General features: G+C 41.8%; 1 protein-coding gene across 7 annotated transcripts in view; it reads left to right on the top strand.

The window, feature by feature from the left end:
• Positions 1-2436: 2436 nt before the first annotated feature.
• The window catches only part of CORIN (corin, serine peptidase), a 297895-nt gene continuing 274468 nt past the window's right edge, over positions 2437-25863 (top strand). For 4 of the 7 annotated variants that reach the window (XM_060417076.1, XM_060417075.1, XM_060417074.1 and 1 more), the window contains exon 1: positions 2437-2614. In XM_060417076.1, coding sequence (XP_060273059.1) covers positions 2543-2614 — 72 coding nt within the window. In that variant the 5' untranslated portion in view covers positions 2437-2542. Of the gene's footprint in view, positions 2615-2844; positions 3040-25863 lie in introns of all 7 variants that reach the window. The other 3 variants (XM_060417073.1, XM_042251371.2, XM_042251370.2) reach the window with 1 other exon arrangement.

Below are 25863 nucleotides of genomic sequence, written 5' to 3'. Positions count from 1 at the left end.
TTATCCAGATACGGGTATGTTTTTGCCTCTTAAGTAAACTCTCCCTGCAATTGGTAAATGTCCAGTTTGCCTATTTCTTGCTGTATTCTTCATATATTTTTTACTTTAAAGTCTTCGTATCTTTAGATCTCAGCTTAAACTCCCTAAAATACATTCTTACCTTACTTGCAAGTATTTTTCCATAGTTTATTTACATTTGTGTATGTTTGTTTAATGTGTTTATTATTTCAGAAAGTTCTCCAAGGGCAGGAACTCTTTTGTTCATCTGGCAGCTAACAAATCTTAAATTAGAGTGTTAGTTGAATGAATAGATAAATTGGTAAGTCTTGGGATAACATATCTATTTTAGCTGCTGCTTTCCTGTTTTCATCCTGGAGTACTGGTTGCTTCTCTGAGATGTCTCTTTCCTGTTCTCAAATGGCCTTCATTTGTAGTACTAAGCACTGAAATCAGTCTGTAATATGCAATGTGATCCACGTTTGATCTGTAAAGTCACCCTTTCCAGAGGTATACTCACTACCTTTAAGTTAATTTGCCCATAAATCCCATTAAGATTTTTTCTTTTAAACCATCCAAATAGATATATGTTTGAAATATTAGACAATAAAAATTTCAAAAGGCTGTAAATATTTGTTTATGTAAAATGAAAAGTATTATAAGAAACTAGGTGATGGTTTTCACTCTAAGTTGAAAAGCAAACGTGGCAAATTTTTTAAAAAGGAATAGTTCATAGGTCATTGAATATTGTGAGCTTGCTGCAAATTCAAGTGAGGTTTCTAACATTTGTTATGATTCCTTATATCAAAGAAGTTTGTTACAAAGCATATAAAAATAGCTGTTTACCTTCATGCAAAGACTACCTCAGATATTTACTCTGTTGCCACTGGTACCTAGCATTGGTTGGGTTTTCTTGCTAAAAGGAAGCTTAGAAAATGTCATTTTACACAATCAGTGCAGTCAGCTTTAGTTCTCTGAAGGATGGTCCTGTATAGTAGTGGCTAGTTCAGATTCCCCAATGTAGCTACTTGAATGTCAGTTTCTGTAGTACCTCCACCAGAGGGCAGAAAGTGGAAGCGAAAAGAGGTGAATAAACAATCCATCCTTGGCTTCAGAATGCCTGTAGAAATATTGAGGATTGAATCCAACCCTCATTTTATAGATGGAGTTGACCGCAATGAAAGACTAGGGGGTTTGCTCATGGACAAATTGTTTAGGCTCTTGATTTCAGGCTGGTGTTCCTGTGGTAATGATGACGTGTGATGAGACAATATTTTAGAACATAGTCCTGAAATTACCCTGCCTCTGCAGAATTCCAGCTCCGTACTTGCTAACTGTGTAAACTTAAAATTAGGCTGGTTACTTTGATTCTCTCCCAATTTCAACTATTGTATGATGCACTTATTACATTTTCTACTTTCTCATTTCAATTCAGAAGCAAAATACTGATTTCCCCACCCCCAATTTTACAAGTTATCCCCCTCTCCAGTTGTAATATTGAGGGAACAGGTGCCTGGTACTTGTTTTTATTGACTATTCATAGCTGCCTCCAGAATACCAGAGATGCATTTATTCAGTAACCTCATGAGTGATTTGTGAAAATTTCATTAGATCTTGACCGAGGTTGGATAAAAAAAATATTTCTCAGCAAAACTCAATGTAGTGCTTTTCTGCCAAGCCTATGGCAACTCTCTTGGGCTTCAGGTGATAGTCTTTATCATTATAAATACCTGCGGTGCTCTCCTGGAAGCTGCGTGAGGAGAAGCAGCTGCTGGTGAGTGGCCGAAAGGCACAGAGTTGTTGGCCTCTAGGGTTCAGCCTGTGGAAGTCCTGGGCATGAAATTGCCACCAGGCTTCTGGAAGCTGACTCTGCGTTACTCCGGGTCCCTGCAGCCTTAGCAAAGTCTCAGGCAGTCTTGCAAAAGCAGTTTCTTCCCTAAACAGAATCTCGATTCCATTTTTCTAAAGCAAACAATGATTACCCTAGAAAACATACGTTTTTGTTGAGATAACAAACTTGGCCCTTAATTGACAGTGGCTGCAGATATATTTTGATTTTTACTCGGCTACGCTCAGGCCAAGAGACTGATCTAGGATATGATGAGATCTGGGAGAGATGAGAAGCAATTCCTTTGCTCTCAGCTACTCTGTCTTCCCCCAGCCCAAACACTCAGTTCTCTCCCTCGCTCTCTCCATGCTGCCGTCGCGGGTCGTAAGTGTGGGGGAGAGTTTGGGTGGAAGACCAGCGGTCCACTTGGCTTACCCCCCAGCCCCTGAAGAATAACTTATTTGAAAAAACAGCCTAGAAGAGGTGGGGTTGCGGAGGATCTGTCATCAAGGGTTTTTATGGGTGGGGCCTAGGGACACGAGGGAAGGGAGGGAGTGGTCCGCGGGTAGGATCTGACGAGCAGACAAAATGTGGGGCCCCTGTCCCTTGAAGGGCAACTTGTCTCTTCCTGAGCGAGGAGCAAGGAATCCGTAGTGCCTCTCCCAGGGGCACGCAGAGGCGAGAGAGACCAAGAGTGGACGGAGGAAAAAGCGAGACATGCTCTGCACGAAGCAGTCCCCTGCCCTGGCTCCGGAAGAGCGCTACCGCCCAGCCCTGGCCCCGGAGCGGGTAAGATCCTGTTGCCGGACAGGTCGGATGACCTCTCAGTCCGGATGGATTCAGGGTCAATCCTTCCTGTCCCGCCCCCTCCTCCCCTTGGATGCCACCTTCCCCCACCGTCGGTGAGCTTCGGCTGTCCCAGCCCCACGCTATAACTAGTCCTTGGGCGCAGGGTCATGGATAGGGTTTCCTTTAGCCCTCGAGCCAGGTCGGTCCAGAGACCACGCTCTCCTTGCCAGGGGCATCGTCATGTCCCAGGTACGCACCCCACTCCCCCACTGCCCCTCTTCAACACGGAGTCCTCCATGCATCAAGTGGACTCGTCGGCGTCCGGGGTCCGGAGGAGGCTGCTGAAGGAGACGTTGGAAACAGCCCCTTGGGGGTCGAAGGCTTTGAGCATCTGGAAGGAGCGCGCAGCATCGCATGTCCCAGACGTAAGCCTCTCAACTGCGCGCGCCTGTCTCCGTCCCTCCGAGCTCCCGGATTCACACTCAGTTCCCCTGCCACCAGTGGTGCCGGTGATCATTGGACCATCTGAGCGTGGGCATCCTAGGACTGGTCCGACTTGCAGTTGCAGGGTGCTGGCAACTCCTGCGTCCCCTGTGCGCAAACTTGGCGGCGTGTACCGGCTCTGGGCGCAAGGAGCGCGGGGCTGCCTGGGGACGCAGGTTCCAGCTACTTTGGGTTCGGCGAGCTCTGATCCTGTCCTGGGAAGGGACAGCATTGCCCCTGATTTGGGAGAAGAAAGGTAGGGAAGAGGAACACGGAAGGTCCTCGCTGGCCTGATGCCACAGGAACTGGGTCTCTTTCGCGCTGCTCTTGTTCGATGTCAGGAGGGTCCTGGAGTCCACTTGCTGCTGCGGGGTTCCGGCAGCTCAGAACCGGGTACCAGAGACGGTTCTCTGGGCGGGGATGGAGGGCTGCGCGGGTTAGGTGTTACTGGGTCGAATCCTGCCAGGACTCGTCCCCAGCTCTTGCGGCGAGCTCTGCACCCCGCCTGCCACCCTCTCCCGGCCGGTGGATGGCGATGTAGGCACTTTTTGCACTACTCGGTCAGAGTTCTGCGCGCTCAGAGCTAGGAGCTCATAAGGGAAGCCGCCCGGCGGGGCATTCCCAGGGAAGCTGTCCTGTCAATTCAAAGTGGAGCTTTCCTCCCGCGGGAAAACTTTTGAGAACAATGTACTACAAAGACAAACTCACTCTTGAATAAGACCAGACGACTTCTCTGTGCGCATTTGTATTTTGTAGTCTCCCCCGACCCCTCCTTGGTAAAGTAATTTACTGATGGAAGCAAAACTCTGCAAAGGAATGCCGACTGCCACCAGAAAGGAAGTGAAGTCAGGACTTAGTGGTGGTCATTTCCCAAAGACACATACATTTTAGCTGAAGGTGTTAGAAATTAAAGATGTTGCAACACATTACTTTTGGGAATGGTGGTGGTTTAGTCCCTAAGTTGTGTCTGACTCTTGCGACCCCATGTAACCCCATGGACTGTAGCCCGCCAGGCTCCGCTGTTCATGGAATTCTCCAGGCAAGAATACAGGAGTGGGTTGTCATTTCCTTTGAAGGGGATCTTCCCTACCCAGGAATCAAACTCAGGTTTCCTACATTGCAGTCAGATGATTTACCGTGAAGGAAGCCCCACTTTTGGGAGTAGCCCAGAGAAAATGACAGGAAACAATGGGTTTTTAAAAAGCTATAAAATCAGTTTTTGTCACAACAGTCACCTGCTAGGTTGTATTATTTGGTGTTAATAATTTTGTTGTGTAAACTTAGGCTAGAAATCAGTCCCCACAGCCAGGTTCCTGGAGCTTGAGAGATTAGACTAGCTGTCTGGGTAGACAAATGTGATTACTGGGCTAAGCTGGTTTTCCATAGAATTCTTCCCAGGACACACTGAGAGTTGCATGAGGATGAAGTATTTTCGGAGTTATTTGGGTGTGGATCACATAAGTCTCACAACCTCAAAATGCTGTAAAGCTTTATTTAGGGGGAAGGGGCTCTTCCCGGAGGGTTCCTTGCAGGATCAGAGCACAGGACTCAGTTAAAGGCTCAGTTAGACAAATAAGGATTGTTGTATTAATCTCATCAAGTGTATTTCCAGGCATAATGAAACTTTTTAAAGGGATGCACAATTAGTTCCATTAGAAACCTTCTTCATAATACTGCAGAAATCTTATTTATAGCACAGCAGGGATCCACACCTCCACCACAAACCACCTGTGGTTTTGTCTTGGGAGGGCCATCTTTCCCACCATGGCTTCATCTGATTTCCACACTTGCGGTATCTAATGACCTTCATTAGCCCTTTTCCACGGCTGGAGACAAACAGGAGATTGGGGGAGAAGCTGAGCAGCCCAGATTTAACACTGTCACTCTTGATTTGAAACCAGTTATTTTCAAACCTACATACCATTTCTTAGGTATCCCAGCTCTCGGTTTTCCTCATTCCCTTACCTCCAGCCTCCCCTGCTGTGAAGACCTGTAGTCTTGGGGTTTCTAAGTGTCACTATGGCCAGGGAAATGGGGGCTCCCTGAGGACCAGGAAAGCTGGATGATAGAAATAGTGCTAAATGTGTCCCAGGAAGAAGGTTTATTTAATCTGCCAATTTGGCCTTAATAAGTTAGTAAGCAGGTACTCATTCTTGCCTCCTGTTCTTCTTGATTAAGTGGAAAATGGGGCTGGTTGCTTAGAGGATCCTGATTTGTATGGAATACTAGATCCACACTAAACACTCAAGTAATTCTCAGACCTGTACCTGTTCTGCAAAATCTACTCAGACACACATATATACACTAATCCATGCATACCCATTTTTGTGTTTCAGACCCTTCAGAGAGGGTGGAAATGGAAGACATCACAAGAGTGAAAGGTGCTGTAAATGGAGTGCCTTGATGACTAGAGTATGGATTTTGATGTCAAAGCCATATTCAGATCTCTGGCCCTAGCCTGTAAAAGCTGTAAGGCCCTGGGCATGTCAGAGAATCTTGCTGAACCCTGATTTCCTCATCCAGCTGATGGAGATGATCACTGACTATCTATAAGAGCATGTGAAGATTAAGGAAATAAATATGTCCTGTAGCCAACCCACCAGGCTTCTTTGTCCATGGGATTTCCCAAGAAAGAACACTGGAGTAGGCTGCTGTTTCCTCCTTTAGGGGATCTTCCCGACCCAGGGATCAAACATGGGTCTCCTGCATTGCAGGCAGACTCTACCACCTGAGCCACCGGGGAAGCCCAGATATGTCCTAGAAATACTCTACATACAGCTGTACCTTCTGTGAAGGCTTCCTCCCCTGTTTTTACTTGTGGGGCTAGTCACATCTCAGATTTCTGAGGCTCTCAGGTTTGTCTCTACAGCCAGCCTTCTGTGATTCTAGAGCAGTGCCCTCCAATAGAGTAGCTGCCGGCCACATGTGGTTATTTAATTATTATGGTCATTTAAATGAATCAAAATTAAATTAAAAATTTAGTTTTCCAGTCTCACTGGCCACATTTCAAGTGCTCAGTAATCAAATGTGGCCAGTGGTTACCCTATTAGACAGTGTAGACAGAACATCTCATTCACTGAGGAGTGTTCTCTTAGTTCTAGAGCTCTTTGCTTGAGTGATAATTTAATGAGACTCTCAGATGATAAAGGTTTTCCTGTCCAGCACTTCCCTTTGCTTTTTTTCCTCTTCTTTTCCTCTTGTTCTGTATAGCTGAATCCCTTCTGTTGTGTCACAGCCAGAGCATTTGTTGAGCGGTAGATGGGTGTTTATAATTGGCATAATTTATATAATTATAGAATAAATGATATATAGTATTTATTATAAATCAATCAAGTGTGTGTATTAGTCACAAAATCCTTAGAAAGTCTCCCATCACTGATGATTTTTGCTAATGTAGCATCCTTTTCCTTTCACAGTGAGATTTATGGCTGGTGGTTTTCCTGGTTTTAGAACAGAAATTCTGATATAATAGAGGGAGACTCTTCTCACTCTTATGTACCCCTTGTTCAGTTGCTAAGTCATGTCTGACTCTTTGCAACCCCATGGACTGAGGCACTCCAGGCTCCTCCGTCCATAGGGTTCTCCAAGCAAGAACACTAGAGTGGGTTGCCATTTCCCTTTCCATATGTACCCATATGTACCCTTATGTATTGTACTTTTTTCCATAAGAATGACAATATTGATCTATTTTCACTTACAGTGGGGTTATGTCCCAATAACCCTTCATTTTATTGTTTTTTAGTCACTTAGTTGTGTCTGACTCTTTGCCACCCCATGGACTACAGCACGCCAGCCTTCCCTGTCCTTTACCATCTCTCAGAGTTTGCCCAAACTCATATCCATTGAGTTGTTGATGCCATCCAACCATCTCATCCTCTGTGGCCCCCTTCTCTTCCTGCCCTCAATCTTTCCCAGCATTGGGGTCTTTTTCAATGAGTCGGCTTGTCACATCAGGTGGCCAGAGTATCGGAGCTTCAGTTTCAGCTTCAGTCCTTCCAATGAATATTCAGGGTTGATTTCCTTTAGGACTGACTAGTTTGATCTCCTTGCTGTCCAAGGGACTCTCAAGAGTCTTCTCTAGCACCACAGTTTAGAAGCATCAGTTCTGGTAGACATGAATTTTTGAGGGACATTATTCAAGCCAGTACAGATGTGCAGACAGATAATCCTTTCCCTGCCCTAAGTTTATTTGGTTCCTAGGACTTTGCTAAATCTGCTTTAGTGCATAGTCCATAATATTTATTATTCTTATAGGCAACCACCATGCAGGTTGGGAGAGTATGTGTGCTTTCCACATGGGTGTAGAGTACATGGGCTGGCTTGCTGAGTCAGCTGCCCTTTCCTAAGCCTGTCACTGTCCCCAGCCCATCCTCCTCTACTTCTTTCTCTTCACTCAGAAAGAGCTGCTGTTGTCCCAGAGCACTGGTGTATCTGGTGGCCGCATTGCTGAGGGCTCTGTAGCCGTGTTTGCTCAGCTCTGAGCTCTGCTGAAGGATGCCTATAAATTATGTTTTCCTCTGAGCCTGTTGGCAGTGACCTCCCTCAGCTCACCTTTCAGCAGCTGTTTGAATATTCTCCTGCTGTACATTTCTCCGTGTTCAGACCATCAGAGCTTGTGGTGACAAGTGCAGTATCGGTGCTGGTTGGGGGTAGCTGGGGATCCAGGGTGCTCCTGTAGGTCATCCATCTGGCCATTCAGTATCAGTGCTGAAACTTACAAGCAGCTCAAGAGGACATCTGTGAAAAAGGGCCAGCCAACCAACAGGCTGGCTTAAGAGTAGGGCAGAAAATATAGCTATGGGTTGTAAAGGTTGTTTTGGTGCCACTAGTTTGAGCTTAGCTGGAGTCTCCTTTGAACTTTCGGGCTGACAGCATTTAGAGAGTACCTTTTGTTTCTAGTGCTTAAGAGAGTTTTAAGGAAAAGTTCTTATGCAGCTATGAAAGTAAACGATGCTAGGCTCTCCAGAGCCATGAAGGTCATTCTGCTAAAGTGTCACAGATGCATCTTAAAGGTTGATAGCACCAGAAAATTTTAATCATGTGTCCATGAACCCCATGAGTACTGAACAATCTCTATGAACAGTTCAATGTGAATTTTTCTGGCCAGGGCAATATAACTCTCTGAGAACTTAAGAGCCACATGCTAGAACAAGATAATCTTGTAAGAATTCAGTTGCATCACCTGGACAGAAAGAGAGGTAGATTCATCCATTTATTCAACAAACATTTATGTGCCAGGCACAGTACTTGCCACTTGGGATGCACCAATGAACAAAACAGAGATTCATGTGTGTGTGAAGCAAATTCGTTTCTAATTACGTGGTAAACACTATTATCGGGAGCACAGGGAGAAGAGAAATGTTGACATCGTATGAGTCACTTTGCCTGTTGTTCTGCTCAGTGCCCTGGAGTGAGAGCACAAATGAAGAGAGGGGAATCTGCTATTAATTTCAGAACTCCAGTGCCTTTTGTATGTATCCAGCTTGCAGGCCAACATGTGATCCTGTGTTTAAAGATCAATGCCTTTTTTTTCCTTCTAACCTCAGGCCAATTAATTAATCTGGTACTCAACTGTTGAGCTTGTTCCATCTCTGGAAAAACTAACCATGTGGGATTGATTGACAGAAATTATATTGGTCTCCAACGTGGCACTTTCTTAAGGATTTTCAAGGATTATTTCGGTATTACATGATTTTCAGGACTGTGTACCTATTTCAGAGTCTCATCTTGCAAGCAAGGTGCCACTCCTCTGTAGGGTGGTTTGGTAATCAAAACTGTATGATTGCACTTAATGTTTCTCTGTGGATCCTTTAAAGCAATTTTGTTTAATTTGACACAATCAGAAATGGGAGCTCTAGTCTTTATCTGATACTGAGTTGCTGTGAGACTTTACAGAAGTCAATTAACTTTTGGATCCTGGTTTCCTCATGTATAAAATGAGGACTAGATACTCTCTAAGGGCCTTTCTAGATCTAAAAACTAGATTATCATGTTGCAGAAAAAACAAGGAGCTCATTGTACCCTTATCCTTTTTCTTTCTCTCCTCTCTTTCAATTGAGAAGTGCTGCTGGGTGAAGGGCATCTGAACTGATGCTGGTATCTGCTTCCCTCTTTGTGGGTCTTTGCCATTTCTTTTCACAGTGACCTCTGCCAAAGTGCAGAATGGCCTGTTCTTGGAGGCCATTCCTTGGAAGGAAGGCTAAGCAAAGGAAATTTGCTCACCAGAAGCCAGGTTTGTCTGGGGATATCTTCTTTGGTTCTAAGTCAGATCTGAGCATTTCACCCAGGCATGCAGATTGTGCATGGTAGAAAAGGTGTAGAGAGACAGTCATTGGTGTTGAGGGCCTCACAACAGGTGGTCCACAACAAGCTGGGAGCCAGGCATGCGTCTATTGTTGGCTGCAGGTTTGTCAGAAACAGCTTTTGTTATGTTGAGGTGTGTTCCCTCTACGCCCACTTTGGCAAGAGTAGCATCATGAATGGATGTTGAATTTTATCAAATACTTTTTCTGCATGTTGAGTTGATCATGTGGTTTCTGTCTTTTCATTTGTTGATGTGCTGTATCATATTGATTTGTGTATGTTGAACTATCTTTTTGACCCTGGGATGAATCTAACTTGATTGTGGTGTATGATTTCTTTTTAATGTGTTGCTGGATTCATTTTGTTAATGTCTTATTGAGTTTTTGCATCTATATCATCAAAGATACTGGTCTGCAGTTTAACATTTGGTAGTGTCTTTGTCTGGTACCAGGTATGCCTCTAGCTGAGCAGGAGTTTAACACAGGATAAAGTCCTTTCTCACCTGGGTAGGTAGGATACACCTCCTCTGTGTTCACAGTTAAAAAATAAAAAATAATAAAAATAGGTTCAGAGTGGCAAGGGAATAAAATTTCCAGGTGAAGAGAATTCTGGGATCTCTGAAATTTGGAAAGAATCAGATATAAAAGAACTCAGGAAGTAGAGTGAGCTTGATTAAATCATTAAACCTGAGCCAAGATAAGCTCAGGGCAGCCCTGGATGCTGCGGCATACAGACCTGGCTCAGGTTCTTACCCATCACTTATTAGCTGGAGGCCACTGTAACAGGTAAATTCCCATTAGGCTTGATTTCTTTCTTGGAAGAATGGGAATAATGTTCCTCTCTCTGGATTCTGATTGATGGCTCAGTGAAATAATGCTTTATGAAAGTGCTTTGTAAGAACACAAGTTGCTACATATATATATGTATGTGCATATATATGTTCCTGTTTTCCAGTGGAGAATTTAGTTAGTTGTACACGTCCCTAAGTAACAACCTCTTGATTTGAAATCTCAGTTTTGTGTCATCAGTTGCTTTCCCTAGAGAAGGTTGGAAGAAGATATATTGCTTTCAACATTTAGGTTCTAACTGTAAGACAAAAATAAAACAATTGAAATTTAGCATTACCCTGCTTCCTTTGTGGTCTATAGCAGCATCAGCCAACAGTAATATAATGTTGGCCACATGTGTAATTTAAAATTTTCTAGTAGCTACATTTGAAAAAGTGAAAAGAAACAGATTGATTTTATTTTTATTTATTTTAATTGGAGGCTAATTACTTTACAATATTGTGGTGGTTTTTACCGTACATTCACATGAATCAGCCATGGGTGTACATGTTTTCCCCATCCTGAACACCCCTCCCACCTCCCTCCCCATCCTATCCCTCAGGGTCATCCAAGTGCCCCAGCCCTGAGCACCCTGTCTCATGCATTGAACCTGGACTGGTGATCTATTTCACATGTGTTAATATACATGTTTCAATGCTATTTTCTCGACTCATCCCACCCTTGCCTTCTCCCACAGAGTCCAAAAGTCTGTATTTTACATCTGTGTCTCTTTTGTTGTCTCGCATATAGGGTTATTGTTACCATCTTTCTAAATCCCATATATATGTGTTAATATACTGTGTTGGTATTTTTCTTTCTGACTTACTTCACTCTGTATAATAGGCTCCAGTTTCATCAACCTCATTAAAACTGATTCAAATGCATTCTTTTTAATAGCTGAGTAATATTCCATTGTGTATATGTACCACAGCTTTCTTATAGATTCGTCTGCTGATGGACATCTAGGTTGCTCCCATGTCCTGGCTGTTATAAACAGTGCTGTGATGAACATTGGGGTACACGTGTCTCTTTCAGTTCTGATTCCCTTGGTGTGTATGCCCAGCAGTGGGATTGCTGGGTTGTGTGGCAGTTCTATTTCCAGCTTTTTAAGGAATCTCCACACTGTTCTCCATAGTGGCTGTACTAGTTTGCATTCCCAACAGTGTAAGAGGGTTCCTTTTTCTCTGCACCCTCTCCAGCATTTATTGTTTGTAGACTTTTTGATAGCAGCCATTCTGACTGGTGTAAAATGGTACCTGTTTGTGGTTTAGATTTGCATTTCTCTGATAATGAGTGATGTTGAGCATCTTTTCATGTGTTTGTTAGCCATCCGTATGTCTTCTTTGGAGAAATGTCTGTTTAGTTCTTTGGCCCATCTTTTGAATGGGTTGCTTATTTTTCTGGAATTGAGCTGCATGAGCTGCTTGTATACTTTTTAGATTAATTCTTTGTCAGTTGCTTCATTTGCTATTATTTTCTCCCACTCAGAAGGCTGTCTTTTCACCTTACTTATAGTTTCCTTCATTGTGCAGAAGCTTTTAAGTTTAATTAGGTCCCATTTGTTATTTTTGCTTTTATTTCCAGTGCTCTGAGAGATGGGACATAGAGGATCCTGCTATGATTTATGTCAGAGAGTGTTTTGCCTATGTTTTCCTCTAGGAGTTTTGTAGTTTCTGGTCTTACTTTTAGATCTTTAATCCATTTTGAGTTTATTTTTGTGTATGGTGTTAGAAAGTGATCTAGTTTCATTCTTTTACAAGTGGTTGGCCAGTTTTCCCAGCACCACTTGTTAAAGAGATTGTCTTTTCTCCATTGTATATTCTTGCCTCCTTTGTCAAAAATAAGGTGTCCATAGGTGCATGGATTTATCTCTGGACTATTTTGTTTCATTGATCTATATTTCTGTCTTTGTGCCAGTACCACAGTGTCTTGATGACTGTAGCTTTGTAGTATAGCCAGGCAGGCAGGTTGATTCCTCCAGTTCGTCTTCTTTCTCAAGATTGCTTTGGCTATTTGAGGTTTTTTGTATTTCCATACAAATTGTGAAATTATTTGTTCTAGTTCTCTGAAAAATACTCTCGGTAGCTTGATAGGGATTGCATTGAATTTGTAGATTGCTTTGGGTAGTATACTCATTTTCATTATATTGATTCTTCTGATCCATGAACATGGTAAATTTCTCCATCTATTTGTGTCGTATTTGATTTCTTTCATTAGTGTTCAATAGTTTTCTATATATTGATCTTTTATTTCTTTAGGTAGATATATTCCTAAGTATTTTATTCTTTTCGTTGCAATGGTGAGTGGAATTGTTTCCTTAGTTTCTCTTTCTGTTTTCTCATTGTCAGTGTATAGGAAAACAAGGGATTTCTGTGTGTTAATTTTATATCCTTCAACTTTACTATTCATTGATTAGCTCCAGTAATTTTCTGGTGGAGTCTTTAGGGTTCTCTGTGTAGAGGATCGTGTCATCTGCAAACAACGAGAGTTTTACTTCTTCTTTTTCAATCTGGATTCCTTTTCTTTTTCTGCTCTGATTGGTATGGCTAAAACTTCCAAAATTATGTTGAATAGTAGTGGTGAGAGTGGGTGTCCTTGTGTTGTTCCTGACTTTAGAGGAAATGCTTTCAATTTTTCACCATTGAGGATAATGTTTGCTGTGGGTTTATCATATATGGTTTTTATTATGTTGAGGTATGTTCCTTCTATGCCTGCTTTCTGGAGGGTTTTTATCATAAATGGATGCTGAATTTTGTCAAAGGCCTTCTCTGTATCCATTGAGATAATCATATGGTTTTTATCTTTCAGTTTGTTAATGTGGTGTATCACATTGATTGATTTGCGAATATTGAAGAATCCTTGCATCCCTGGGATAAAGCTCACTTGGTCATGATGTATGATCTTTTTAATGTTATTGGATTCTGTTTGCTAGAATTTTGTTAAGAATTTTTGCGTCTGTGTTCATCAGTGATATTGGCCTGTAGCTTTCTTTTTTTGTGTGGCATCTTTGTCTGGTTTTGGTATTAGGGTGATGGTGGCCTCATAGAATGAGTTTGGAAGTTTACCTTCCTCTGCAGTTTTCTGGAAGAGTTTGAGTAGTGTAGGTGTTAGCTCTTCTCTAAATTTTTGGTAGAATTCCTCTGTGAAGCCGTCTGGCCCTGGTCTTTTGTTTGTTGGAAGATTTCTGATTACAGTTTCGATTTCTGTGCTTGTGATGGGTCTGTTAAGATTTTCTATTTCTTCCTGGTTCAGTTTTGGAAAGCTATACTTTTCTAAGAATTTGTCCATTTCTTCCAAGTTGTCCATTTTATTGGCATATAGTTGATGCTAATGCTCTCTTATGATCCTTTGTATTTCTGTGTTGTCTGTTGTGATTTCTCCATTTTCATTTCTAATTTTGTTGACTTGATTCTTCTCCCGTTTTTTCTTGATGAGTCTGGCTAATGGTTTGTCCATTTTATTTATCTTCTCAAAGAACCAGCTTTTAGCTTTGTTGATTTTTGCTATGGTCCCTTCTGTTTCTTTTGCATTTATTTCTGCCCTAATTTTTATGATTTCTTTCCTTCTACTAACCCTGGGGTTCTTCATTTCTTCTTTTCCTAGTTGCTTTAGGTGTAGAGTTAGGTTGTTTATTTGATTTTTCTCTTTTTCTTGAGGTAGGCTTGTATTGCTACGAACCTTCCCCTTAGCACTGCTTTTTCTGAATCCCATAGGTTTTAGGTTGTTGTGTTTTCATTTTCCTTTGTTTCTATGCATATTTTGATTTCTTTTTTGATTTCTTCTATGATTTGTTGGTTATTCAGAAGTGTGTTGTTTAGCCTCCATATGTTTGTATTTTTAATAGTTTTTTTTTTTTCCCTGTAGTTGACATCTAATCTTACCACATTGTGATCAGAAAAGATGCTTGGGATGATTTCAATTTTTTTTGAATTTACCAAGGCTAGATTTATGGCCCAGGATGTGATCTATCTGGAGAAGGTTCTCTGTGCACTTGAGAAAAAGGTGAAATTCATTGTTTTGGGGTGAAATGTCCTATAGATATCAATTAGGTCTAACTAGTCCATTGTATCATTTAAAGTTTGTGTTTCCTTGTTAATTTTCCGTTTAGTTGATCTGGGGTATTAAAGTCTCCCACTATTATTGTGTTACTGTTAATTTCCCCTTTCATACTTGTTAGCATTTGCCTTACATATTGTGGTGCTCCTATGTTGGGTGTATATATATTTATAATTGTTATATCTTCTTCTTGGATTGATCCTTTGATCATTATGTAGTGTCCTTCTTCGGATAAGCAACGGCACCCCACTCCAGTACTCTTGCCTGGAAAATCCCATGGACGGGGGAGCCTGGTGGGCTACCGTCTATGGGGTTGCACAGAGTTGGACACGACTGAGTACCTTCACTTTCACTTTTCACTTTCATGCATTGGAGAAGGAAATGGCAACCCACTCCAGTGTTCTTGCCTGGAGAATCCCAGGGACGATGGAGCCTGGTAGGCTGCCATCTATGGGGTTGCGCAGAGTCAGACATGACTGAGGCGACTTAGCAGCAGCAGCAGCAGCAGCAGCAGCAGCAGTGTCCTTCTTTGTCTCTCTTCACTGCCTTTATTTCAAAGTGTATTTTATCTGATATGAGTATTGCTACTCCTGCTTTCTTTTGATCTCCATTTGAGTGAAATATCTTTTTCCAGCCCTTCACTTTCAAGTCGGTTTGTGTCCTTTGTTTTGAGGTGGGTCTCTTGTAGACAGCATATATAGGGGTCTTGTTTTTGTATCCATTCAGCCAGTCTTTGTCTTTTGGTTGGGGCATTCAACCCATTTACATTTACAGTAATTATTGATAAGTATGATCCTGTTGCCATTTACTTTGTTGTTTTGGGTTCAAGTTTATAAACCTTTTCTGTGTTTCCTGCCTAGAGAAGATCTTTTAGCATTTGTTGAAGAGCTGGTTTGGTGGTGCTGAATTCTCTCAGATTTTGCTTGTCTGTAAAGCTTTTGATTTCTTCTTCATATTTAAATGAGATCATTTCTAGGTATAGTAATCTGGGTTATAGGTTTTTCTCTTTCATCCCTTTAAATATGTCCTGACATTCCCTTCTGGCCTGAAGAGTTTCTAGTGAAAGATCAGCTGTTATCCTTATGGGAATCCCCTTGTGTGTTGTTTGTTGTTTTTCCCTTGCTGCCTTTAATATTTTTTCTTTGTGTTTGATCTTCATTAATTTGATTAATCTGTGTCTTGGGATGTTTCACCTTGGGTTTATCCTGTTTGGGACTCTCTGGGTTTCTTGGACTTGGGTGGCTATTTCCTTCCCCATTTTAGGGAAGTTTCCAATTATTATCTCCTCAAGTAGTTTCTCATGGCCTTTCTTTTGTCCTCTTCTTCTGGGACTCCTATGTTTCAAATGTTGGGGCATTTGATGTTATCCCAGAGGTCTCTGAGGTTGTCCTCATTTCTTTCAATTCTTTTTTCTCTTTTCCTCTCTGCTTCATTTATTTCCACCATTCTATCTTCCACCTCACTTATCCTATCTTCTGCCTCTGTTATTCTACTGTTGGTTCCCTCCAGAGTGTTTTTGATCTCAGTTATTGCATTATTCATTATTAATTGACTCTTTTTTATTTCTTCTAGGTCCTTGTTAAACATTTATTCCATTTTCTCAATCCTTGTCTCCAGACCCTTTATCTGTAACTCTATTTTGTTTTCAAGATTTTGGATCTTTTTTACTATCATTAATCTGAATTCTTTTTCAGGTAGACTCCCTATCTCCTCCTCTTTGGTTTGGTTTGGTGGGCATTTATTGTGTTCCTTTACCTGCTGAATATTTCTCTGCCTTTTCTTCTTGTTTAGGTTGCTGTGTTTGGGGTGGCCTTTCTGTATGCTGGAAATTAGTGGTTTCTGTTTATTGTGGAGGTTCCTCCCTGTGGGTGGGGTTGGACAAGTGGCTTGTCAGAGTTTCCTGATTAGGGAAGCTTGCATCAGTGTTCTGGTGGGTGGAGCTGGGTCTCTTCTGTCTGGAGTGCAATGAAGTGTCCAGTAGTGAGTTTTGAGGTATCTATGGATTTGGTGTGACTTTTGGCCACCTATGGGGCTTCCCTGGTGGCTCAGAGGTTAAAGCGCCTGCCTCCAATGTGGGAGACCCAGGTTTGATCCCTGGGTCAGGAAGATCCCCTGAAGAAGGAAATGGTAACCCACTCCAGAATTCTTGCCTGGAAAATCCCATGGACGGAGAAGCCTGGTAGGCTACAGTCCATGGGGTTGCAAAGAAGGGGGAGTCAAAAGGAGAGAGACCAATCTAGCCAGTAATCAGTTCCCTAAGTGTTCTCCACAGCCCGGAACACCCAAAGAGATTCACAGGGTTAACTAGAGAAGAGAAGGGGGAGGGAGGAGATAGAGGTCACCTGGGGGAGAAAAAGGAGAGTCAAAAGGGGAGAGAGCAATCAAGCCAGTAATCACACTTCTAAGTAAAAATGGGTACTGAAGATTGCATTCTTAAAGGTACAAAATTGATAACAAATACCAAAAAGCAAAGATTAAAAATGAAGAGTAGAGGTTAGACTCTTAAACATATAATATTAAAAAAACCAAAGAAAATCACAAAAATTAAAAATATATATATGAAATTTGCTTTAGAAATAGGGTCTTTTTTTTTTTTTGAAAGGTAATTGTAGGTTTTAAACAGAAGGCAATGGCACCCCACTCCAGTACTCTTGCCTGGAAAATCCCATGGACAGAGGAGCCTGGTAGGCTGCAGTCCATGAAGCCGCTAAGAGTCAGACACGGCTGAGTGACTTCCCTTTCACTTTTCACTTTCATGCATTGGAGAAGGAAATGGCAACCTACTCCAGTGTTCTTGCCTGGAGAATCCCAGGGACAGAGGAGCCTGGTAGGAGGCCGTCTATGGGGTCGCACAGAGTTGGACATGACTGAAGTGACTTAGCAGCAGCAGGAGCAGTGGTAGGTTTTAAAAGTGAAAATGAAAGGAGTAATAACTTAAAAATAAAAAATTTTTTAAATTAAAAAATGATATTAAAATATATCTAGGAGTTTCTCTGGAGCTGTTGAGGGCAGTGTGTGATCGTTTCAGTTTCAGATGGTTCCTTGTTCCAGCTTATACTTCTTCTCAAGGTCTATCAGCCCCTTCCAATGTAGTCAGTGCTAACTACAGCGTTTTAATCTGTTGCACCTGTCATTTCCAAAGCGGTTCCCTCTTTGTTTGTTTTGGGTTCCTCTGTTTGCAAGTCTCTTCAGTGTCTAATTTCCACCCTGACACAAGGGGGCGAAGATGGTCATTTATTTAGGATCACTTATTCCATTGTACTGTGGGGAGGGAGGAACACTGCAAACAAATATCACTGGCATGTGTGGGGAGTTCTTGCAGTGTCTGGGCCACATTGGGTTTGCCCCCGCTCACGGTGTGTGTGCTTTCCCGGTCTACACTGCTCAGGCTCCAGGTTGCTCTGCAGGGAAACTGTCTAAAGCGGGCCCTGGGTTGCGTGCACTTCCCAGGTCTAAGCTGCTCAGGTTTAGGTTCTCGGGTACTCCACAAAGGCACAGACTCAGTTGGGCCTGTACTTTGTGCCCTTCCCAGGTCCGAGCAGCTCAGGTGACCAGGTGCTTGGCAAGAGCACTCACCCCAGGTTGGGGGGGGGTGTCTTATCGCCTCCCCCCATCCCAGCTGCTTGGTTTCCTGGGTGTGCAGTGAGAGTGCCTTCTCAGGTGTGCCGTGTGTCTCCTCTGGGGAGCTGATCTCTGGCTGCGACACTCCTGGCAGATGTCAACCATCCAGAATCCCAGGAAGACTTGGTTAGCAACTGGGAGCCTGCTCACAGTTTGGTAGAGGATGCCATCTCTGGGGCGGAGTTTGCCCCTCACCTTCCAGCTCTGGCTGTCACCTGCCTGCCTCCTTGCCTCTGGCGGGGGGTGGGCTGGTCCAGATTAATTTTAATAATATGTCGTATTTAACTCACTCTGTCCAAGATTTTGTAATTCACACATGTATACAGTGCGTGTGTGCTCTGTTGTGTCTGACTCTTTGTAACCCCATGGACTACAGTCCACCAGGCTGTGAAATTCTCCAGGCAAGAATACTAGCGTGGGTTGCCATTTCCTCCTCCAGGGGATCTTCCCAACCCAGGGATTGAACCCGCATCTCTTCTGTTTTCTGTGTTGGTGGGTGGATTCTTTACCACTGAGCCACATGGGAAGCCCAATTCTAACATGGAATTTGATATAAAAGTTATGAATGAAGTTATTATTTTCAGACTGTCTTCAAATTTCAATACTCTTACAGTGCACAGCAATCCAGGTGAGTTGCATTTTCCAGTGCTCAATACCCACATGTGGCCAATGTCTCTACTGTATTAGACAGTACAGGGCCATGTGGAGTGTACTAAGTTGCATAATGGACTCCCAAATATAGCCACGTCCTGATCCCCAGGACCTGTGAATACCATTTTTAAGGCCAAAGGGGTTTTGCAGCTGTGACTAACTAAGATTTCAAGATGGGGAGATTGTCCTGGATATCTGGAAGGAACTGATGAGACCATGGTGTCTTTATAGGAGGGAGGCAAGAGGGTCAGTCAGAGGAGAAGGCAATGGATGTAGAGCCTGGAGAGATGTGCTCTGAAGATGCAGGAAGGGCTACCAGCCAAGGAATACAGACAGGTGGCCACTAACAGCTGGAAAAGGCAAGGAAATAGATCCTCTCCTAAAAGAATTCAGAAGGAAGTGACCCAGATGATACCTTGACACCGTGACTTAGCCTGTGAAACCAATTTCAGACTTCTGAGCTTCATAAATATGAGGGAAATAAATTTGTGTTGTTGTAATTATGGTGGTAATTTGTTACAGCAGCCATAGGAAGCTACTTCATTAGGAATGCTCAAATATTATTTCCCAGGCTCTTTTGAGGGGGTGTTCCCCTGGCTACAGCATCTTAAATACTTTCAGTTGGCTTCCCCCAGCTTCCCCTGCCCATTTCTAGGGCTGCTGTATGGGACTGCTCTCCTCCCCAAGCACTGGGGGCTGTCTTACTCTGACTCAATTTGCAACCTTTGGTAACAAAACTCACCTGGTGTCTCATCACTGCCGTGGAAGATGAAAAAGTTTTTTCACATTAGAGTAAGGGGTGGCGCTAGTGGTAAAGAACCCACCTGGCAATGCAAGAGATGTAAGAGACGTGGGTTTGATCCCTGGGTTGGGAAGATTACCCTGGAGGAGGGCATGGCTACCCACTCCAGTATGCTTGCCTGGAGAATCCCATGGACAGTAGAGCCTGGCAGGTTATGGTCCATAGGTTCACAAAGAGTCAGACACAACTGAAGTGACTTAGCACAGCACATGCTGGAGGAAAAAAAAAAATGGTTTAGAAAGAATTACTGGCTGTCTTTACTGATCTGTTCAGTGTTGTAAATCTAAAAATGTGCTAAAAATAATGTCAATTTAAAAAGATGTACTGTTGTGTAGGTTTGATAGGGGTAAAATTTTGCTCTTGTACCTTTATCCAGAAATGTTTGTGAGGGTGTGGTTAGATCAGCAAGGTTTAGTGTGCATGAGAGTCACCTGCAGGGCCTGATGCAACACTGCTGGATCCTGCTGCCAGAATTTCTAACTTGGTAGATGGGGCCCCAAATGTGCATTTCTAATAAGTTTCATGTGAAGCCAATACAGCAGGCAAGGAGGAAGATGGGTGGGTAGGTAGGTATTGGGAGAGTCTCTCTGAATACTAGCATGAAGGTAAGACTTCTAAGCCTCACCTCCTTGGGAAGGTGCAGCATCATTGCTGAGAAGACCCCCCCCCCCTCCTAGGCTGGCCTGCCCTCCCCCACCAGGACGCACACAACCTCCTCTTCCAAGGTAAGCTCTGCAGTCGTTGCCACAAAACTGCAGAGTCACCCACTGCTCTTGCTTGGCTGTTTTCTGCCTCCCACCCTGAGGTCTAAAGTAGGTATCAATCCTGAAATCCCCAAGTCTCAGCTAAAAATACCTCCTTTGGCACAAACCAGCTGACGTCTCAGATTTCCCAGCCAAAGTGAATCCCTGGTCCTAGGGTTGCCCTAGTGGAAAGTCCATAAGCAGAAAATGCCAGGTTAAAAAAAGCTCTGGGGAGGCCCCCTGAAAGCTCTCACCCCAGCTGACTATTTGGGGTGGCCAATTCCAGGCCCTGAGGGTGGACATGGGAGGATTAAGCCAGGAGTGGCTGTGTTTGTTCAGTTTCATTCTGTAGAAAAGTTCTGCCAAACTTGAGACCAGCTCCCTTTCTCCTCTGATCTTTGTGTTTTTGGTTTTTTAAAATGTAAATTCTAGATTTGGTAACTATCATTCTAAACCTGGCCTATCCTGAATTTTTTTTTTAATTTAAATTTTTATTTTTACTTTATTTTACTTTACAATACTGTATTGGTTTCGCCATACATTGACATGAATCCACCATAGGTGTACATGCGTTCCCAAACATGAACCCCCCTCCCACCTCACTCTCCATAACATCTCTCTGGGTCATCCCTGTGCACCAGCCCCAAGCATCCTGTATCCTGCATCGGACATAGACTGGCAATTCATTTCTTACATGATAGTACACATGTTTCAATGCCATTCTCCCAAATCATCCCATCCTCTCCCTCTCCCTCTCCCTCAGAGTCCAAAAGTCCGCTCTACACATCTGTGTCTCCTTTGCTGTCTCACATACAGGGTTATCATTGCCATCTTTCTAAATTCCATATATATGTGTTAGTATACTGTATTGGCGGTTTTCTTTCTGGCTTACTTCACTGTATATAATCGGCTCCAGTTTCATCCACCTCATTAGAACTGATTAAAATGTATTCTTTTTAATGGCTGAGTAATACTCCATTGTGTATATGTACCACAGCTTTCTTATCCATTCATCTGCTGATGGACATCTAGGTTGTTTCCATGTCCTGGCTATTATAAACAGTGCTGTGATGAACATTGGGATACACGTGTCTCTTTCAATTCTGGTTTCCTTGGTGTGTATGCCCAGCAGTGGGATTGCTGGGTCATAAGGCAGTTCTATTTGCAATTTTTTAAGGAATCTCCACACTGTTTTCCATAGTGGCTGTACTAGTTTGCATTCCCACCAACAGTGTAGGAGGGTTCCCTTTTCTCCACACCCTCTCCAGCATTTATTGCTTGCAGATTTTTGGATCGCAGACATTCTGACTGGTGTGAAGTGGTACCTCATTGTGGTTTTGATTTGCATTTCTCTAATAATGAGTGATGTTGAGCATCTTTTCATGTGTTTGTTAGCCATCTGTATGTCTTCTTTGGAGAAATGTCTATTTAGTTCCTTGGCCCATTTTTTGATTGGGTCGTTTATTTTTCTGGGATTGAGCTACATAAGTTGCTTGTATATTTTTGAGATTAATTCTTTGTCAGTTGCTTCATTTGCTATTATTTTCTCCCACTCAGAAGGCTGTCTTTTCACCTTGCTTATATTTTCCTTTGTTGTGCAGAAGCTTTTAATTTTAATTAGATCCCATTTGTTTATTTTTGCTTTTATTTCCAGAATTCTGGGAGGTGGATCATAGAGGATCCTGCTGTGATTTATGTCGGAGAGTGTTTTGCCTATGTTCTCCTCTAGGAGTTTTATAGTTTCTGGTCTTACATTTAGATCTTTAATCCATTTTGAGTTTATTTTCATGTGCGGTGTTAGAAAGTGATCTAGTTTCATTCTTTTACAAGTGGTTGACCAGTTTTCCCAGCACCACTTGTTAAAGAGATTGTCTTTACTCCATTGTATATTCTTGCCTCCTTTGTCAAAGATAAGGTGTCCATATGCATGTGGATTTATCGCTGGGCTTTCTATTTTGTTCCATTGATCTATATTTCTGTCTTTGTGCCAGTACCATACTGTCTTGATGACTGTGGCTTTGTAGTAGAGCTTGAAGTCAGGCAAGTTGATTCCTCCAGTTCTGTTCTTCTTTCTCAAGGTTGCTTTGGCTATTCGAGGTTTTTTGTATTTCCATACAAATCTTGAAATTATTTGTTCTAGTTCTGTGAAAAATATGGCTGGTAGCTTGATAGGGATTGCATTGAATTTGTAGATTGCTTTGGGTAGTATACTCATTTTCACTATATTGATTCTTCCAATCCATGAACATGGTATATTTCTCCATCTATTAATGTCCTCTTTGATTTCTTTCATCAGTGTTTTATAGTTTTCTATATATAGGTCTTTAGTTTCTTTAGGTAGATATATTCCTAAGTATTTTATTCTTTTCGTTGCAATGGTGAATTTTCCCCTTCATTTCTTTTTCTACTTTCTCATTATTAGTGTATAGGAATGCAAGGGATTTCTGTGTGTTGATTTATATCCTGCAACTCTACTATATTCATTGATTAGCTCTAGTAATTTTCTGGTGGAGTCTTTAGGGTTTTCTATTTAGAGGATCATGTCATCTGCAAACAGTGAGAGTTTTACTTCTATTCCAGTTTGGATTCCTTTTATTTCTTTTTCTGCTCTGATTGCTGTGGCCAAAACTTCTAAAACTATGTTGAATAGTAGTGGTGAAAGTGGGCACCCTTGTCTTGTTCGTGACTTTAGGGGAAATGCTTTCAGTTTTTCACCATTGAGGATAATGTTTGCTGTGGGTTTGTCATATATAGCTTTTATTATGTTCAGGTATGTTCCTTCTATTCCTGTTTTCTGAAGAGTTTTTATCATAAATGGATGTTGAATTTTGTCAAAGGCCTTCTCTGCATCTATTGAGATAATCATATGGCTTTTATTTTTCAATTTGTTAATGTGGTGAATTACATTGATTGATTTGCAGATATTGAAGAATCCTTGCATCCCTGGGATAAAGCCCACTTGGCCATGGTGTATGATCTTTCTAATGTGTTGTTGGATTCTGATTGCTAGAATTTTGTTGAGGATTTTTGCATCTATGTTCATCAGTGATATTGGCCTGTAGTTTTCTTTTTTTGTAGCATCTTTGTCAGGTTTTGGTATTAGGGTGATGGTGGCCTCATGGAATGAGTTTGGAAGTTTACCTTCCTCTGCAATTTTCTGGAAGAGTTTGAGGAGGATAGGTGTTAGCTCTTCTCAAAATTTTTGGTAGAATTCAGCTGTGAAGCCATCTGGACCTGGGCTTTTGTTTGCTGGAAGATTTCTGATTACAGTTTCAATTTCCATGCTTATGATGGGTCTGTTATTTTCTATTTCTTCCTGGTTCAGTTTTGGAAAGTTATACTTTTCTAAGAATTTGTCCATTTCTTCCACATTGTCCATTTTATTGGCATATAATTGCTGATAGTAGTCTCTTATGATCCTTTGTATTTCTGTGTTGTCTGTTGTGATCTCTCCATTTTCATTCCTAATTTTATTGATTTGATTTTTCTCTCTTTGCTTCTTGATGAGTCTGGCTAATGGTTTGTCAGTTTTATTTATCCTTTCAAAGAACCAGCTTTTGGCTTTGTTGATTTTTGCTATGGTCTCTTGTTTCTTTTGCATTTATTTCTGCCCTAATTTTTAAGACTTTTTCCTTCTACTAACTCTGGGGTTCTCCATTTCTTCCTTTTCTAGTTGCTTTAGGTGTAGAGTTAGGTTTTTATTTGACTTTTTTCTTGTTTCTTGAGGTATGCCTGTATTGCTGTGAACTTTCCTCTTAGCACTGCTTTTATAGTGTCCCACAGGTTTTGGGTTGTTGTGTTTTCATGTTCATTAGTTTCTGTGCATATTTTGATTTCTTTTTTGATTTCTGCTATGATTTGTTGGTTACTCAGCAGCGTGTTGTTTAGCCTCCATATGTTGGAATTTTTAATAGTTTTTCTCCTGTAATTGAGATCTAATCTTAATGCATTATGGTCAGAAAAGATGCTTGGAATGATTTCAGTTTTTTTGAATTTATCAAGGTTAGATTTATGGCCCAGGATGTGATCTATCCTGGAGAAGCTTCCATGAGCACTTGAGAAAAAGGTGAAATTCATTGTTTTGGGGTGAAATGTCCTATAGGTATCAATTAGGTCTAACTGGTCTATTGTATCATTTAAAGTTTGCGTTTCTTTGTTAATTTTCTGTTTAGTTGATCTGTCCATAGGTGTGAGTGGGGTATTAAAGTCTCCCACTGTTATTGTGTTATTGTTAATTTCCCCTTTCATACTTGTTAGCATTTGTCTTACATATTGCAGTGCTCCTATGTTGGGTGCATATATATTTATAATTGTTATATCTTCTTGGATTGATCCTTTGATCATTATGTAGTGCCCTTCTTTGTCTCTTTTCACAGCCTTTGTTTTAGAGTCTATTTTATCGGATATGAATATTGCCACTCCTGCTTTCTTTTGGTCTCTATTTGCGTGGAATATCTTTTCTAGCCCTTCACTTTCAGTCTGTATGTGTCCCTCATTTTGAGGTGGGTCTCTTGTAAGCAGCATATAGAGGGGTCTTGTTTTTGTATCCATTCAGCCAGTCTTTGCCTTTTGGTTGGGGCATTCAACCCATTTACGTAAGGTAATTATTGATAAGTATGATCCCATTACCATTTACTTTATTGTTTTGGTTTCGGGTTTATACACCCTTTGTGTGTTTCCTGTCCAGAGAATATCATTTACCATTTGTTGGAGAGCTGGTTTGGTGGTGCTGAATTCTCTGAGCTTTTGCTTGTCTGTAAAGCTTTTGATTTCTCCTTCGTATTTGAATGAGATCCTTGCTGGGTACCGTAATCTGGGCTGTGGGTTATTTTCTTTCATCACTTTAAGTATGTCTTGCCATTCCCTCCTGGCCTGAAGAGTTTCTATTGAAAGATCAGCTGTTATCCTTATGGGATTCCCCTTGTGTGTTATTTGTTGTTTTTCCCTTGCTGCTTTTAATATTTGTTCTTTGTGTTTGACCTTTGTTAATTTGATTAATATGTGTCTTGGGGTGTTTCACCTTGGGTTTATCCTATTTGGAACTCTGGGTTTCTTGGACTTGGGTGATTATTTCCTTCCCCATTTTAGGGAAGTTTTCAACTATTATCTCCTCAAGGATTTTCTCATGGTCTTTCTTTTAGTCTTCTTCTTCTGGGACTCCTATAATTCAAATGTTGGAGCGTTTCATATTGTCCTGGAGGTCTCTGAGGTTGTCCTCATTTCTTTTAATTCATTTTTCTTTTTTCCCCTCTGATTCATTTATTTCTACCATTCTATCTTCTATTTCACTAATCCTATCTTCTGCCTCCATTATTCTACTATTTGTTGCCTCCAGAGTGTTTCTGATCTCATTTATTGAATTAGTCATTATATATTGACTCTTTTATTTCTTCCAGGTCCTTGTTAAACCTTTCTTGCATCTTCTCAATCCTTGTCTCTAGGCTATTTATCTGTGATTCCATTTTGATTTCAAGATTTTGGATCATTTTCACTATCAATATTCGGAATCCTTTATCAGGTAGATTCCCTATCTCTTCCTCTTTTGTTTGGTTTGGTGGGCATTTCTCCTGTTCCTTTACCTGCTGAGTATTCCTCTGTCTCTTCATCTTGGTTATATTGCTGCGTTTGGGGTGGCCTTTCTATATTCTGGAAATTTGTGGAGTTCTCTTTATTATGAAGCTTCCTCACTGTGGGTGGGGTTGTATCAGTGGTTTGTCAAGGTTTCCTGGTTAGGGAGGCTTGTCTTGGAGTTCTGGTGGGTGG

This window comes from Ovis aries, chromosome 6 (assembly GCF_016772045.2).
Source record: "Ovis aries strain OAR_USU_Benz2616 breed Rambouillet chromosome 6, ARS-UI_Ramb_v3.0, whole genome shotgun sequence".
Taxonomy (NCBI): domain Eukaryota; kingdom Metazoa; phylum Chordata; class Mammalia; order Artiodactyla; family Bovidae; genus Ovis; species Ovis aries.
Note: the sequence above shows the minus strand (reverse complement) of the source record. Positions and strands in the feature narration are given on the sequence as shown.